The following is a 17,727-nucleotide window of genomic DNA, read 5'->3' as shown; positions in this document are numbered from 1 at the left end:
GCCCTTAATGGTGAAACCAGTCCCTTCTAATTATACGAGTAACAACTTCAAGGGAACTGAAATTTCGCATTATGGCTTTTGGTTTACACTTACGAAGGGCAAAGCACAACATGGCCCCAGCCTTGACTGCAGGTCTAGAAAAGTGTATTGGTTATTACTGTTATTGTCTTGTCAGCACAAATATGAAAAAATGAAATAAAATCTAGCAGAATAGGGTTTTTGTGTTCTGACCTATTTAAAGCATTCAGCGTTCCAGCACACTCCACTAAAAAGGGTAAAGGTCAACAAAAGTTATTTTAAACACAATAACAGAATATACACAAACTTTTAACTATCATTAAATGGATTTTCACTTTTTTTCTCCTTTGTGTTTTTGAGAGTACCATCAAGTAATTGTTTTGAAAAAAAAAAAAGTTAGTAATTTGGTGCAAACACGATTGCTTTTATGATTTAATTTAAAGTGTAATGTGGGCAAAGACCCAGAAAGGAATTCTAATTGTTTCACCTTAATATTAACCTTCTTACTTCATCTTCATGCTCTGAGAACACGCACAACCATGGAGGGCTGTTACACTGTCTGAAGTGCTACACAAGCAAATGAAAAATAAAACAAAGGTTAAATGAAGTCTCCCAGCAGTGAGGCAACTTACTTAACTCCCATGCCTGCTCACTCCCTCTGCAGGTTGAAGTAACATCCAAAATAACTCAGCTGAGGCTGAGGACCTTAATCCACTGTTGATTTTTCTCTTGTAACAGTTTTCTGCTTTCTGTATCTCAGCAGCACTCAGACACGCCAAGGAGAAACAATTTGGATTCCCTCTGCCTGCAAACACAACAAGACCCTACCGCTGCTACATAGAGGATATTAGCAAAAAAGAAAACCCTTCGAGTTTTCTGCTGCTTTCTCCCCAACTCTTCTCCGTTCGGACACCGGGGGATGTAGCCGGGGTGCTGCAGTGGCTGCAGGCAGCGCAGGGCAGGCTGGCACACAGCCCTCCTGCACCCCCACCCAGCCTTGTCACCCACACCCTGTAGAAGCTCCAGGCAGGGAGGAGGGCATGAGATGCCCATTTGCACAGAAGGCAAGGGTACCAAGGGGAAGAGGGACTCAGGATCCCCCTCCATTCCTCAGCATGCGATGCTGACGTGACGCAGGTCATTTTAGTGCATGCACTACGACAAGGTAACCCGGTACAACAAGGCACGGGGACTTACTCTGCGTGCCACAGCCCCAGCTTTTGAGAGATCATCCGTTTCTGTATCAGGGTAGAGCAGTGTCCTTACAGAACAGCCTGGGTTATGCAACCCAGGAAGATCCCTATTTTACACAATCCATTCTCCACGAGTTATCGTATCAGTGTTGTATTACAGCTACCGTGACACTGCAGTCATTTCCTACTGCAGGCCCAAACAAGTGCTGTGATACGGCAGATACCCGACAGCTTCACGGTCTGTGGGTACCGGGCATCCGAGTGAAAGCCAGGGAGGGCAGCACCCTAGGAACCGGTACTCCTCGCACTGTAACGTGCAGACAAGTAGAGATCAGGATTATTTTAATAGGAAAAGGCAAGCACTGTGATCTTATCCAACTCACTCCTGATTTCAGGGAATTGTCTTTCTTCTTCAGATAACTTTGCATCTCCCCACCAACGCAAGCATCAAAGCCACGAGGCTGCATCGGAGGCACAGCGTGTAATTGCTCAATGTCAGCAGCGCGAGGCTCTGCATAGCACTCTCCTTTAGCGTAGCGTGGTGCGTGGGGCTCTCGTTGCATCATTACCGCATTATTTTTAGATAACTGTCAGTGAATGTCAGAATGCGGGTCGATAAGCTATTAGATTTATAGGCAGAGCTAGCCATGCTTGTAGCAATAAAATGTAAAAGCATTCGACAATTTCCTGGAGAAATTTGACCATGGGGATTGGGGGCTAGAATGCAGTTGCTAGTACTCCCAGAACTGTTTAGGGAAAATAATATTGTACCACTAGGATACATCACTGAAGTTGAATCGCTGCTGACTGATTGGTAGGGTCAATACTGTGCACGTTCAGTTTGAACAGCTGCTTACAGACTTCAATGCAAACATCTTGCAGAAAACATCCCCCTTTTAAGTTTAATATTTTGACGTGCAGGATGTCCTCACCTACCCCAGGATCCAAGCACATCTGTAGGAGCTATGAGTGAGCAGCCTGCCAGCCCGCCGTAACATCTGGACCAGATTGTTGAGTTTTATATAAAGATTAGCGGCATAAATCACAAAATGAGTAAAACATTTTTAATTACCTGAGAACACTCATTTCTGTTCTCTTTTGTGCTATGCCTTACTAACCAGCAGCTTTCCTCACATACTATGTGCAGTATTTCCATAGAGGAAATGTGCAACTTTTGCCAGGAGAGAAGTGATGAGAGAAAATGGTGGCCAACATCACAGCAGAAGGTCTCCCCAAAATCCAAGAGCATTGGCAGCGTACGCCTAAAGCCAGCTTCGTCTGTCTGTCCTCTCTGATCAAAGCAGAAGATCTCCAAGGCACAAGCGCGGGACTGTTGTCTAAGCAATGCCTGCTGCCATTCGAAAGGCCTCGGGGTATCCAAGATGCTGCGCGAGCCCAGCAGATGTGACACTCCACCGACAGCAGAGTCGTGCCCTTCTGGAGTGGCAGCTGGAAGCCGGGCAGGATGCCTTCGGGCACTGAAATGTCACTACATGCCCGTGTTTGCCAAGTGCATCCAATTCCAAATGTCTCTTACTAAGCTCACTACTGACTGGGACTGAGGGTGGGAAATAATATAGGAATTCACATAATAATTACAGCACCTGTTTTTTGTGCTTTGTTTTGGATTTTTTTGTATCCTTAAAAATATACCCCAGCAAGCTCTTGTAACTCATTTGGTAGCCTAAATCTAACGTACATTAGGAAAATTTATTATTGAGCTAAGGTTCCATTTCTCCAGTCAGGCAGACATGAATTAATATGCAAGAATAAAATACCAACATTGTCACTATTTTCTAGTCATTGCTGTTGCATCTCATGATTCCTGTGTTGTCTCTGCATGATAAACGTGTTAGTGGCTTATTACTCATTCATTGCCAATGACAGTGAATATTCGGTTGATGATGCCAAACAACTATCGAAAACAAAAATTATCTATCAGTTCCTAGTCAGCCGGGTTGTAAACTAAATGTCACGTTAACGTCTCAGCTTCCAGATGCTTCCTGAGTGACTATCTGAAGCTTCATCTTTTAAATCTATTATTTCTCCAAAGAGTATTTATTGTTTTATTCATTCTTTGATCAGTATCAGATGCAATTTCCATGGACCCGATAAGGATAACTTACAGGCAGCAGCTCTCAGGTGCCCAAAGACTCTCTCCGCAGACCACGCTCCAGCAGTTACCAATTTCAGGCTGAGAACTTTTAAAAGCAAGTACCAAATGTGGATAATTTGCATTATTCACAATGGAGAATATGATAGCCAAATCTGTTAGGTATACAATTGATATTAAAGCTGTAATTTTTTTTATCAGGTTGTTATATAAGGCTATGTAAAATGATATAGTTAGTTTCTACTTCAAAAACATCATGGCAGTGGAACAGACCAGGAAAACAGTCTATCAGATCCTGTGTGATAACCATCAGTTAATACAACACTCACATCCACCGCAGCATATCACTGTATACTTTATCTCTACATCCTAATTTCTTATATCAAAGGATTTTGCCCAGCAAGGCTGTGCTCCTATGAAGAGCAATTTTGATTTGATTTCATTAACGTGATTAAAGCTTGGCCCATTCTGCCTATAAACAGCATTTCTCTACTCTCTATTCTTTACATTCAGCTGCTTATTCTCTTGCAGAGAATTTCTTAGTGCTTTAGTTATATATTACCTACCTGTTAGGAAATTTTAATATTGCTAATCTATGGGTGTAACACTACTACATACTACTAAGGGGCTGATGGAACAGCTTTTAATCTGCTTTATTTACATATATAATTTTCTATACTTGGTAGTTAGCTAAGTTTGTAATGTACTCTGAAGATGATAAGTGTTATAGAAGATAAGCGTTATCTTATTCTTATGGGAAGTAAATCCACATATCTCTAAAGTGTTTTAAGTTAATTAAGTGCCACTTCACAAGAGGGATAGTAAGACCACGCAAAAGGCTGTGTTTCAGTATCTGCCTCCATGCCCATATGCAACCCCCACAAAGTTAATTTCCTAATTGGATAAGCAGACGAGAGCACAATCTGTGTGCACGGAGGCTGCTGGCATGCACTTGCTCATATCTCAGCATGTGCAAATAATTCTGTGTGCAAAAGCACAGATGCAAGCTTGTTTAAAAAAATGAACATAGGCTTATTTAACTGACATGGGATTTGAAGTTCCTCTTCAACTTTTAACATTTGCTACAGCAGCAGTTTACTTTGTGGACTTCCTGAGTGTACAGGGAAAAACAACAACAAAAAAAATCTGCTCACCCATTTTCTGGCCAGCTCCACTCCTGCACTTCTTCATTGCTGGCCACTCTAGCAATGCCAGTGATGTTTTTTAGCAATTTGCAAATACCTTTTATTCCTTCTGATCTTGTACATCATCTCTTGGGAGTTTACAAAGTAAAACTTAAATGACAGGTTTCAGGTGAGTCAGCAGTGTCCTTTCAGAGCATTCTCTGTCTTACTAATATTTAGCACAAATTAAAGAACTTTGATATTGAAATTTGTTTTTTTCCACTCTCCTCCAAAAGATACCACATCATTCCTGTCTAACTGACTTCAAGGCAGCTGATTGCTCGCTAGGTTTAGCTGTTGCTGTGCATCAGCCAAAAAGCACTGGATGGGGACTTTGCAGCCTTCACAGTTCTTGGAAGCTTCAACCCATGACCCGGAGCTCTGCTGAAAAGGCCCAAGTAGCCATGCAGACGTTTACCCCAGCACACCAGGGAGGTGGCTAAATAACTACCTCAGATAGCCCGTGAGCAGCAGAACTAATTTACTTGTATTTGCTCAGGGTGTTTTGCAATGGCAGACATGGGTGATGGCTTCCCCACAGGCAAAACGGGTTTATTTGGAGTACTCCCCCCTGCGATTCTCATTCTCCTACAGGCAGCACTACTCAATAACTGCACTGTTCCTATATTGACCTCAAGAGCATCTGGCAAGCAGGGTTTAGAACAGTGGACTGCCCACTTTAGTGTAGGATCAGACCCAGAGGGAAAGGGACAAGACAAAAAAAAAAAAAAAAAAAAAAAAAAAAAAAAAAAAAAAAAACAACTAACACACAAAATCATATCCAGGCTCTTTCCTTGTGCCTGGCATGAACATTCATCAGTGCAACACCAGCAACCTGCACATTTAAGAGAAACTGCTTATGGGCCATATACATCCCACCAGCATCTTGGCAGGCGACACCCAACCTGCTAACGCACCTCCTACCTTGGGCAGGCGTTGCCAAGGGCACACAGCACCCTTACCCTCTCTGTCTCAGGGTGAACACATCCTGCATTGCTGTGAACATTTCCCTTTTGCACACCCAGGCTGGGATCGAGCTCACCCTCAAGAGGATGAAAGGAAGCAGAGCAGAGAAATGCAAAAGCTCAAGGAAGAAGAAACAGCCAAACAAAGCTAGCTGGGCAATTCCCCCATGGCTCTTGCTTGCAGGAGAGAAGACGAGCGGCTACTCGCCATGCAACACATCCCATCAAGAGGGATCTCATAGTAAGAAAAATCTTTGTAAGCTGTCTCTTCAGGTAAGCTGTAGCTTTCCTCAAATCACGTCACTCATCATATATGCCACTGATCTCAGGACTCTGCAATTTTGTGTTAAGAAGTTTGACCTGCCTTGTGGTTTCAGTATCCTACAAACACATTTCTCAAATTCCTCCTGGTCATTAGTGAGATTCAGCAATAGCCCCAAAGAGGCAAAGCAGGTAAATCAAAGAACCTTACCCCATCGCTTCTCAGGGGGCATACGGTTGCAGCAGATACTGACTGCACTCTTCTGAGTCTTTATTTCAGCTCCACCCTAGCTAACCAGCTTGCCTTTTACATAGGCACAGAGATCCCCTCTTTGTGAACAAGGACCCAGACTGAAAGTTCATTTGTGTGAATCTCCATGAAGTTGGAGGTAATGTGTAACACAATTTACACTTATTTAAATGCTACCATTAAAAAAAATAATAATAATAATTAAAAAAAACATGTTTGTATCAAAAAGACAAGTTGTGGTTAATACCCAAAATAAAATGCACACGTTCGTTTCAGACCTTCATTAGCTTTCTGTTAACATCTGCTCAACAAGAATATTCCATCCAAAGAATGACTACAGAAATTAAAAATCCTCTGAATTCAGAGATAAGCGCGTGCCCAAACAAAAACCTCCATTTCAATAGACTATTCAAAGGTCACCCACTTCTTTGTGACTGTGGGAGCCATCTGATGAGAGACTAGCAAAAAACAACAGAAAATCGAGAGGCAAAAAACACAAGACTTGTGCAATGAACTAAGGAGGAATAACCAATTTTTAAAAGAACAAAGCGTGTGTATAGTTTTCAATCAGATTTAGGCCAAAAAAAAAAAAAAAAAAGAGCAAAGAGACAAATTTGCACAGGTGTAAGTCTTCTCACAGATTCTATACGAATGACTCCACGGCAAAAACTAAGCAAGAGCAACATTTGATGCAATTAATCGCCAGTCCCCAGCCCAGTTCAGTATTCCCACAGTGTTCTTTTTCTCCAGCATCTGAAACAAGCGTCCCGTAGCTGTGCCATGACAAAACCACCTAACTGCAGCCATAACACACTAAAAGACCAGCAAGATGCATCACCAGGAAAATGAGGTGTCACTGCGGGCAGCAGATCAGGTCACATTTGGGACAGCTGTTTGTGCACAAAGAGCATCTACTCTGAGGAGTAAGATCCGTCCTGGTGCTGTTTCCAGAACGGCAATGCAGAGGAACATCATTCAAAAGGAATGATTGTGTAAAATCATTGCTTTACCAGACCAGAGGCATAGAGTGTTGTTTAGCTTGCTTTTATAGCCAGCACTTACAGAAATAAACAGGCGCACATATAAAATGAGGGTTGCCATACAAGAGAGATCTGTTCTTTCTGATGTGTTTTATACCACGATTCAAAAACCTAAAAATACAGCAATGGCATGATCAGATTGCTCATTTGATCTGTACAGAATTGCAGCCTTTAAAAAAATTCACTTTTTTAAAGATGGCTTCAGCTTGCACGGAAATCCAGCCAAGTCCTATAACACAGACAAAAATCCGTAGCTGATTCCACCCAAACTGTGTTTCAGTTTCTCTCTTTGGCTAAACATTTCCCAACGCTCCCTGAGCTGCAGGCTTCCCTTGTGCTATGCTACAGGATACTCAAACATTTCATACATGCTAAACCACAGGTCAGACTGAAAACTAAAGACAACTTCAAGCACCAGAACAAATTCTCTCAGTGGACGCGTTGTGCAGAGAACTTGTTGAAGAGCATATGGCGGGCTTTGTTTGGCACTTGTCACCAGCATGCTACTTTCCTATCCTAAAAAGAGAAAAAATGAAATGAGCTCATATCTGCGCACTTCACACAGACACTAGGATTTCAGCTTTAACTATTTGATAAGCACCCAGGAGAAGACCGAGCTCCGATGGGGGCTCAGCAAACTCCTGGCAGGGAAGCTGGTTCAGCTGCTCCGCATCCTCCACCCCACCGACTGTCTCAGCACACCTGGCTGTGGCTGCATCCTTTCGGAGCTGGGGGTGCTGACGGTGTTCACACAGCCCCCCTGCATCATGCTCCGTGCCTTTCTGAAGCACAACACAGACATGACTCGGGGAACAGAGCACATAGTACTTTTTCTAAAAACCACGCATACCAAATATATACTTGGCCCAAAGTTATGTAACTGCTACACCAGAGCTATTTTTCAGCCAGACTCATCAGCAATGCCATAAATCACCCCAGTACGCAGAGGCCAGGCAAGACATCACATTTATGTGCTCAGTTTCCCGCCTGCCCTAAGAAAACCTTTGTAATACGGGCAACGCATCTGGCACCTCTCTGCCTCCGCTGTTCTCCAGGTGCACGGCTGCTCCGCAGCACTAAGCAGCCTCCCGCCGACACAGCATGTCCAGAGCTGTCCTCGCACACCAGTTAGCTCCAAAAGCATCCCTCAGAGCACATCAGAGCAGGGACCCCCCCCCCATTTACCTCCACAGAAGAGCACTAACTTATAATTTCACTAGCCTCAGAATTTGGGGGATGGTAGATAGCATCATGATTATAGGTCCGATACCACAGTCCCAGCATGTGGTCTCCTATCTTGAACTGCAGCTATCGCCCCTTTTTAGGTAAAGTGCCTAAACCTTCCTGGAAACTTCTGCCCTGAGCAGTATCCCCCAGCACTGAGTTTCAGTTTCATTGTACATGACACACACTTCTCCACCTTATCCCTTACCGTTCTTTCATTTCACCTTGTTTGTCACCCTACAACGCTGCCTCAACATCCTGTGGTGCTAGCTGTTCTCACGGGCAGGACAGGCACTGCATGCAAGTGCATAAAGTAACAGTATAAATAACACTTCGCTACTCTGCTGAGTGCTTCTCCTTTCATATAGCACCTTCAACAAAGCACAGATGCTGACCAAGACAACTACCAGACACCAGGAAGGGTACGCTGCATTCCCCCACCTGCCTCACATCCTCAGTGCTGAAGTGCAAGCAGCAATAGCTCCGATCCAGCACAGAGACATGATGCACGCCAGCTTTCAGCTGAACGCAGCACGGAATCATGCATTAGCTTCATATTCAAAAGTCAGGGAGGGAATCACACTGCCACTGCCAAAAACACTAACTCTGCTAATTCTGCAATACAAAAGCTGGTAGTCGTTTAGAGCTACAGAGATGCAAAGGAAGAAGTGGAAGACTTGATTGAGATCACATTCCCAGTTGTGAACCCGTGGGGAACAGTTTTAAAAAAAATTAGCTTCCACAGTCAGTGTTTTAATTAGATAGCTCACCTAGATTTCTTACATCTTTACAGCATGTTTCTCTATCCCACACGGCATCTTTGAAACTCCCTTTCTACATTTCACAACTACTGAACCTGGTGAGATTTTAATAGAAATCCCTTCGCTACACTATGAAGAGAAGCATTACTTGAGGTTTTAATTAGCAGCTGTCAAGGCTAAGCCATAGGAAATAATGAATTGTTTGCTTAACTTATTACAGAAAGAGCAATTTGCTTTCTGACCTTCGGCACTCCAACAACGCAATGTGCTTTAGCCATTTAAAAGATCCTTCCAAAAAGGACAGCTCGGCAGTGGTTAAAGTCATTCCCTCAATCAATATAAGCCGTGCCGCTCCAACCCTGTATTTGGCCACTGAACACCCTTCTCATTTGATGTAGAAATCATGACACTGTAATTTCCTGGCCGGTACTACAAACCTGAAAGCCAGCATTATGTTATTATGCTTTCCTCCCATCCTGTGCAAGGTACTCTGAGCTTTTAACACGAACAGAACTTGGAAATCGGATACCAAATCAATTCAGTCAGCTGAAGCTCCATGCTCACGACAACACGGGAAAGGGCACAGCTCTAGCACAAAAACTTCACAAAATCGTCGCGCTCGCCCTCTGCCTCAGCTGACGCTCCCACCCGTGCCCAAACGGCATTAGAAGCAGCCGCGCTCCTACCATTGAGCTGCCTGTAGACTATGTCTTCCAGGAGGGAGAGCCTCTTCAGCACCGCATCCTGGATGGAGCCGATGCCGTGGGCTGTCAAGTTGACCACTTCTGCCCGGGGATGGACGTCGTGGAAGGAGTCGCCGCTCTTGGCCGTGATGGGTCTGCACTTGGCCAGGAAGAGGACGAAGCCGGCCACCGCGATCAAGTTTAACACCAGCAGGACTTTGACTCTCCGCAAAGAAGCCATCAAACTTCCCGAGGGGCACCTCCAGCCGCCGCGCTGCCAGCAGGCGCTAGGGGAGCGGGGCGGCAGGTGCCGGCCGCGGCGCGCACATCGCTCGGCTCCGGCACGGCTCCGCCACCGGCACCGGCACCGCGCTGCGGGGGGCTGCGGGGCGGCTGCCGAGGCTGTGCCGAGCCCGCCCCGGGGCTACGGCCGCCCGGGGGAGGCACCGCCCGCCCCGCTCCGCCGTAACTTCATGCCCGGCGCAGGGCGCCCTGCGGCAGCGCCGCGCCTGCCTCCGCCGGCGGCGCGGTGCGGGGCGGGGGGGGCATGGCCCTGGCGGCCCCTCGCGGCTCCTCCCGCTCCCTCCCCGCTCCCGCACGGCTCCTCCCGGCCCCTCTCTCGGGCCCTCCCCGGCCGCAGCCGCCGCCTCCCGGCCGCAGCGCGGCGGGGCGGGGAGCGGGGGGCGGTCGCGGAGCGGCCCCCGCCCCTCTCAGCGCACGCTCGGGGGAGCGGCCCCGGGCCGGGCCTGGCGGCGAGGAGCGCTGGAGGGGTCCGTGTGCCCCTACCCCCTCAAAACAGCCCCCCCCCGGCCTGCCCCGGCTGGCTGGGATGCGCAGAGGATGCTCGGAAAGTTGCCGTGCTGGGGGGGTTCAGGCGGCCCCCGGCCCGACTCGGGGTCCCTGCCTCAGCTCGGCTCTTGGGCTTGTGTCCCACACGGATGGAGGCTGAGCCCACGGCAGCGTTTAAGCACGAGCTGCAGCCCGTCCTGCCTTCCCCAAACGTCCTGCATCAAGCACCGAGGTGGTCAGCTCCTACCTCCTACGCTCCCAGGTTTGTATTGCTGTGATGCTACATACCCCAAACAGGAATTCAAATCCAGCATTTCGGTGCCAGAATATTGAAAGTTCTCATCCGAGAGGGCAGCTACGAACGGAACAGCTGCAGTAAGCCTCTCTCTTTAGAGCTTTATCAGTTTGCCACAGTCAGCCCTGCTTTTCAGAAGGATGACATGAAAATGGATTAGAAGCTCAAACACTGACTCAATGGATCATACAAGGCACCTTCGCGAGGTGCAAGAATATCCCCTCTCACCTTCCAGCCATAATTAAAAAAGGGGAAAAATAATGCCAAGGAAAAAAAAAAACCTAAAATTGCTTTAAAGGATTGGGAGTTTAAACTTAGTTCTTACTGTACGTGCAACCTTTCATGGTTTCTACCTTAAGATCCAGGATGCTGCTACAATCCCAAAGAAAAGGGAGTCGGGCACAGTTCTTGTAGACAGATGTTGAAATAAGGCAGTTGGTCAGTCATCCATGCTCGCATTTACAGGGCTTTCACCTGAGAGGGTAAAGAGGGTAAAACTGAGTGATTTTAATGATATGAAGCTTCCTCTACCCCAGATGTTCATGAAAACCATGAAAGCTTTTTGCTGACACTGAAGGGAAGCTTACCATTACACCTGCAGGTATGGGGGTTGTCTGGGGTGTTTTGGCACATGGTAAGCATGAGTTTCATCTCCACAGCTGTCTACTGATACTATTTTTCCCTCTATCAATAATAGCAATGTAAAAAATGCACAAAAACAAAAAGCAACTTTGCAGAGTTGTTTACCAAAAAGCAAGGCCACATAGTCTCTAGACTGTCAGGAGGCAGAAATATTGAGAAATAAAACAGAAATAGGACACAGAATATTCAGAAATAAACAGAAAACTACCTGCTGCTTATTTTAAAGCAGTATTGGATGTAGAATCCATTCCTGCAAGTCCTTCATTACACAGTGCTCCCACTGAATTAAGCGTTGTTGCATTACAAAGGAACAGCAAGATCTATTTTAATTATAAAACACTAGTTGTAAAAAAACAGATTTAAGAAATTTTGGCACATCGCTGTTATATAATATGACCCTAATGGGGAAAAAAAAAAAAACCTCCCCCCAAAAAAATAAAAATGAAAAATAAAAACCACCCCATGCAACTGACACAAAAGAAACATTAACTCTTACCTTGCTAAAATCCTTGCAGCTCAAGTCCAAGGAACCCAAGCTGGTATTATAAAAAGCTTTGTAAAGCTGCTTGACTAAAGCAATAACCTTCCCATTTTCGCATTTGTTTTCTAGACTGCCCCCCTTGGACAATTCAATCTGCAAGCACAGACTGAATTTGAGGGCTTCAGTTAGCTAAAGGAGAAAGAGAGCATTTTTTTACCATCCCCCTTCTGAAAGGAGCAGAAGTAAGTCCCCAGACAAAGCAGGGATGGAAGAAGAAAGCCACAACCCACCTTATGGTGGGTCTGTGGACAGCACGTGGTGTGCCAGGACAAAATAAATAAATCTAAAGACTTGTACAAAAAATAAATTGAAGTTATATATTGTTTGGGAAACAGCATGAGCTGTAAATAAATTAAGAATACCCACATTCAACAACGCCACTCGTATCGAGGATGATTTTCAAAGACTTTCCCAGGTATCTGTTATTGTTGCTGCTTTTCTTTATATAAAAGGCAGAACTGAACAGTACAGACTTTGAAGCTGTGTTAGTTGACAAACAGCCATCATCTGGGACATTCAGCCAGCCCACCTGCAAAGCATCTCCATTACACAGGAGAGAGGTTTTCTCCTGCTGGCCTCGGGGGAAGAGGTGCAACTGGGCAAATTCTTTGCCTATGCAAAACTCCTAATGTGAATCAGCATTGGCCTTTTGGGAAGCAGTGGGGACAGGGGGACCTTACAAAAAAACTAATCTCTCCTCTCCCTAACTGGTTTGCAACATCACATGTTTCACAGGACCTTTCTACTTCTTACCAGCAGCAACAGTTTGAGTTTGCCCTTGCTTTATTCACAGGGAGCCATCTCACTTTGCTCAGCTTTCTATAGCCAATCACTTCTGGTCTGATGATCAAGATCCTAGAAACTGCTAGGGCTCAAACTCCAAAGAATTAGCAGCTATCATTACATGCCTTTAAGCTCTCTGGAGTAACAACTGCTAGCATGCTCTGCACAAGAGTTGGCCAACTCTACCATATTTCCAAATAGCCTAAAGCTATCTGCATCATTGAGTTGCAGTAATATCTGCCAGCAGATGCCTTTATGCCTCCCCACATGGGAGAAAGCAGTATGCTTTACAGAGCAAAAACTGATAAGGACAAAATATACTGAAGATGTACACCAGTAGGACACCAGAAAATATGCTTTGTGTCATAAAAGTCTTGAGAACAGCCTGGTACAGATAGGTCTCTTGGCCCGAATAATACTGATAGGAAGGAACTGATAAGGATAATACTACAAGGAGAAACCCTTGTACTATATGTCCTGCCTAGTAAGGAATTTTTGTGCTTTACGTTGAATGTAGTTAAGTGCTAATAACCTAAGGAAGCAGTGGAACGGTTGCAACATGTGGTTGATCGACCTTGGAGATGGAAAATAATAAAGAAATGGAGCAGTGTGCATAACTCAACTGGAGTTGGCACATCAGCAAAATAACATTTAAGGAATGGAAAGCAAAAACCAAGCTCAGGGCTAGCCAGCAGGCAAAGGTGAAGAGGCCTCAATGACCATCAAGACCACTGACTCAATTCGTTGAGTCTGCACAGATAGCAGGAACATCTGTAAATAATTCCATGAATGTAATGAACATGTAAACCTTGTGATTCTAAGGCTGGTTGGTCGGCATTGATAAGGCAGACACTTTGGCGGAGCAATCCCCGTGTCTCCAACACTACAGCTTTGATAATAAAGAATGCCCACTTTCTAAGATTTCAAAGTAAGTCTTAGAGAGTTTTATTCGCTGCTTTTACAGTAACAAGCCTCACACACTCCACCAACCAGTATTTAAGATTTGCATCACAGCAAGAGACTTAAGAAAATGTAAATGTCTATGCAAAGTGTTAGTGTGCAGTAAATGTGAAAATGGCTGTCAAGACCCTACTCTCTAAATCAGGGTTTCAATAAAGACTAGCTCAACCTTCACTGGAGGTTGTTTCCTTTTTTTTCCCCCTTTTCTTCCTCAGTTTGTGCACTTCCATGCCTTACTTACAAAAAAAAAAAAAAAAAAAAAAAAAAAGGCATTGAATATTACAAAACAAAAAAAAAAGAACTAAAGGTTATTTATTGGTATCAGGGAGAAAAGATCAGTTTGCATGTCTAATAGAAAATTTCTATTTTTGCCTAGTACAGAAGAGTTTCTATCAACACTAAACACACTTTTCAAGTGCTAGCCAAAATAATTACTTCTCTCCTTCTGTGGGGGAAAAATCCACTAAATCATGAATATTCAATAGATTGATTAACGACATAGTAATCCTTTAGCTAAAATCTCCACTCCTGAAAATACAGCGAACAGTAGCTGCTAGTTACAAGAAGAATTAAAAATACAAAAATAACTTAGTTTGCAGAGGTTATCTCATCCAAATCACTTTAAAAGTATGTAACGGCAGCGCAATGCCATGTCTGCTAGGCAGACTCTTTGTACATCCCTGGCGTCTCTGCCACTCCACAGAAAAATCCATTTTCATGCTACTTACTGGAGCCACTGCCAGCATTATGTTCTCCAGGGCAGGCAGCACAGGCGTCTCCTCTCAGCTCCAGCTCAGTCCTCTCCCATCTGCTCCCAGAGGCCGGCAGACTGAGGGTGTCACCAGGATGCTTTGCACCCACCCGGGAAGCCTAAATGTCTACATTTGTGGCATAAGAAAGCAGACATTTGGGTTGTCTTAGAAAAATTAATTTGACCCACGTAAATTAGCCTGTGACTTTGAATCACCACAAGAACCATGATCTTCAAGAGAATAAAAAATACTAATAACAAGGCTTCCATTTAAAGCCATGAGATTCTCCTTCAAAATCTGCCTAGAGTATTTGTTAACACATTTGGGTTTCTTCTTTGTTTGCAGGCTTCAGGTGATGCCCAGAAATTGCCAACCTTTCATTTCTCTCTCAAACATTTGAGAATTCCTGATTATGTAATTTTATTTTTATTTCTCTGCTGTCTGAAACTACCAAGAGACTCCTCCCTTGAGAAAGGTCAGGTGAATTCAAGCATCCCTATTATTTATGTCTTCTTTATTTTCCACACTGGTGTCTTCTCCATGCAGGAATCTGCCCTGTGAAATGCTAAAAGCTGCTGTAAGATGCCCGCAGCACGCACTCAGTTCAGGAATTGTAGCTGCAATATGACCCAAAGCATAAGGCTGTTCTGTGGGGAGCTGCAGCCCAAATGCTGGTCCAGAAAATGCAGTAGTGCCGGCATAGCAAGGGTCAGTGACAGTGTTAAATTTCACTGATCATGTGAGGCCCGATCTCACAAAATGAGTAAGCACTTGGCGGTGGGGGGGGGGGAATATATATATATATTTATATATTTATATGTCCCTTTAGGAGCTAATGTAAAAAGTTGATGGTACATTGTGTGCTCTTTCTGGATTCATTTTTGGCAGTAACTTAAGCATGTATTTAACGCTAAGGAGTGAATTCTTTATCTCCAGCCTTATGATTTTCCTCCACTACAAGAATGGCTAGCTAATGCACAGAAGTAACTGTCCCCAGTTTCATCCTCAAAGTTTGGAAACACATTTAGTTCTACATTACAATGATTCTATTCATATTTCATGATTTTTTAAGTTCAGACTGTGAGCATGGACAGCTCATCACTGACACATCAGTGAAATGCTGTGAAAAACAAGCAACATATTGTGCTTTTAGCTTATGAGGTTGCTTTATAGTTCCCTCAAGGATATTAAAACGAGATCTTTGCAAGGATTATCAATAAGTATCTTCCAGGATCAGCACTCCTGAAGTTTCTAGAATGGCTTCAAATGTTGAACTGAATTTAGAAATGAAAGAGCTCACTCAGAAAAGGCAAAATCATAGCTTATAGCTCAAATATTCTTTTGTTTTGCTGCTTTGCATTTCAGATTCTGGTCATCACTCTGAATGCTAACTCCTACATAATTTTCTTATTAGAGTTGGTTTCAAAAGGTTCAGCTTCTTTCTCAAAAAAAAAAAAGAGAGGAAGGGAGAAGAGCAAGTTCATTGAAATTTTGACAAAGCATAGGGAAAAAAAATAAAAAATTCATTTAAAACACAAAATTGGCTTTTTGTGTGACCAGAAAAGAATCCCCATTTACTTCTCTGTATTATACTAGATAACAAACATGGCCAATGTTATTACAGCACCTAATCACCTCATACTCCTTCATTTGAGGTAGGAAATACTATTATTTCTTCATGTTACATGTTTAAACAAAAAGATACCTGAAGATCTTTAAAAATGGGCTCTAAATTCTCAAGAAATTTAAGCGATGTTAAAAACAACCTGGCCAGGCTCAAAACAAGAATGTTTAGCACCAAGAGCCACACAGGGCAGGAGGCATAGAGGCTGTGCTGAGGATGCATCACTCGAGACTTGGACATGGGGCAGACACAGGTACGAACGGAAAACCAACACCTGCCTTTTCATCCTTATCTAACGTATTTCTCCATCCACTGAAGTCAAAAATAGTATCATCTTAAACAAAAAGCAACAAAAAAAATACCGGGAATTTTACAAGGCAGTGCACACAGATAACTTGTTTCTTTAAGTCTTTTCTGTGTAATTCTTTTTTAGATAATTAAGATATCTCTTGCACTGAATTTGTGCTTCAGCTATGTTACAGGCATGTTATGGCAGCTTTTATCCTGCTGCGACTATGAATGGTGGCTGACCATCTGGAAGTAATACCCAGTATTATAACCTTAAAAAATGTAAACCTCCCATTAGAGGTACCACAAATTGCAACACTGCTTAATGAATGTCAATGTGTGTACTGTATCACCCTAATTAAATCTCACTGATAAAGATTAGTAAAAGTTCTTGTTACAGAATTTAAAAGATACTTCTCATAAAAATTTCAAGAGGTCTACATCCCAGCAAAGAAATACTTCAAAGCAGTTCTAATGTTTAGAAGCATAAGTAGGTCAAGAAACAGACACATGTATGTTTATATTTTGAATTAATTAACTGAATCCCCTCCTATCACAAAGCCTTTTAATATACAGATTCCCTGGAACAAAATAAATGTTTTGTTGAAGCACTTTTTAAAAACATACCAAGTGCACGTCTCAGCAATTCCTCATAGATAAATACAAGGTACTGTTTCACTGTGGGATGCAATGAAAGTCAGAGTGGGAAAAAAATACACAAACAGGTTTTATTCCAGACTTCTTGTTGATTCACTGGGTATCCATTGGGCAAGGTGATTTTTCAGGGTAGTCATGGACCACACAGGCATTAAACCGAGGCCAGATTTTCAGAACTCCACTTTTCACATAAATCCCAACACACTGAGCAGTTCTGAAAAGCTGGTGCCTACAGGGAAAGGGAGATCTTGGGCAGGTCTGTCCTCTTGCAGAAATACTGCACAAAGTTACATTTTCTGTTTGTATCTTCTTGTTGTTAAGCAGCCCTGAGAAGCGCACTGAAATCCTCAGCTCAGTAATGCTGCCAGAATATTCCCCATCTCTGGCCTTGGGTGGGGATTTTGGGAGGTAGATGCTACAAAGGTGCAAAACCCAGGGTGGAGGCTCCTTAAAGCAGCTCTTTTCAGGTAGGAGCTGCCTTTTTATTCCAAATATTCTCAGCTGGCAAGTCATTCAGGGCAAAACCTGCCGTCTCCTCCTCCTCTTGTTTAACATCTAGATGAAGCTGCTGTAGGAGACTGGGGACAGCGCAGGTCACTTTTGGCTGACTTATGCTTTCTAGTCAGGCTCATCCACGCTGAGTAAAAACTACAACTTGCTCCACCAAACGAAAGCTAGTGCTCAAAACAGCCTGTTATTTTCTC

At 43.8% G+C, this 17,727-nt stretch overlaps 1 protein-coding gene across 1 annotated transcript in view; it reads right to left on the bottom strand.

The window, feature by feature from the left end:
- The window catches only part of GALNT17 (polypeptide N-acetylgalactosaminyltransferase 17), a 211,656-nt gene extending 201,342 nt beyond the window's left edge, over positions 1–10,314 (bottom strand). Inside the window, exon 1 of the mRNA XM_027445904.3 lies at positions 9,696–10,314. Coding sequence (XP_027301705.1) covers positions 9,696–9,933 — 238 coding nt within the window. The 5' untranslated portion in view covers positions 9,934–10,314. The remainder of the gene's footprint in view (positions 1–9,695) is intronic.
- Positions 10,315–17,727: the final 7,413 nt, after the last annotated feature.

Source organism: Anas platyrhynchos, chromosome 20, assembly GCF_047663525.1.
Source record: "Anas platyrhynchos isolate ZD024472 breed Pekin duck chromosome 20, IASCAAS_PekinDuck_T2T, whole genome shotgun sequence".
Classification (NCBI taxonomy): Eukaryota; Metazoa; Chordata; class Aves; order Anseriformes; family Anatidae; genus Anas; species Anas platyrhynchos.
The sequence above is the reverse complement of the archived record's forward strand: the minus strand, read 5'-3'. Positions and strand labels throughout refer to the sequence as shown.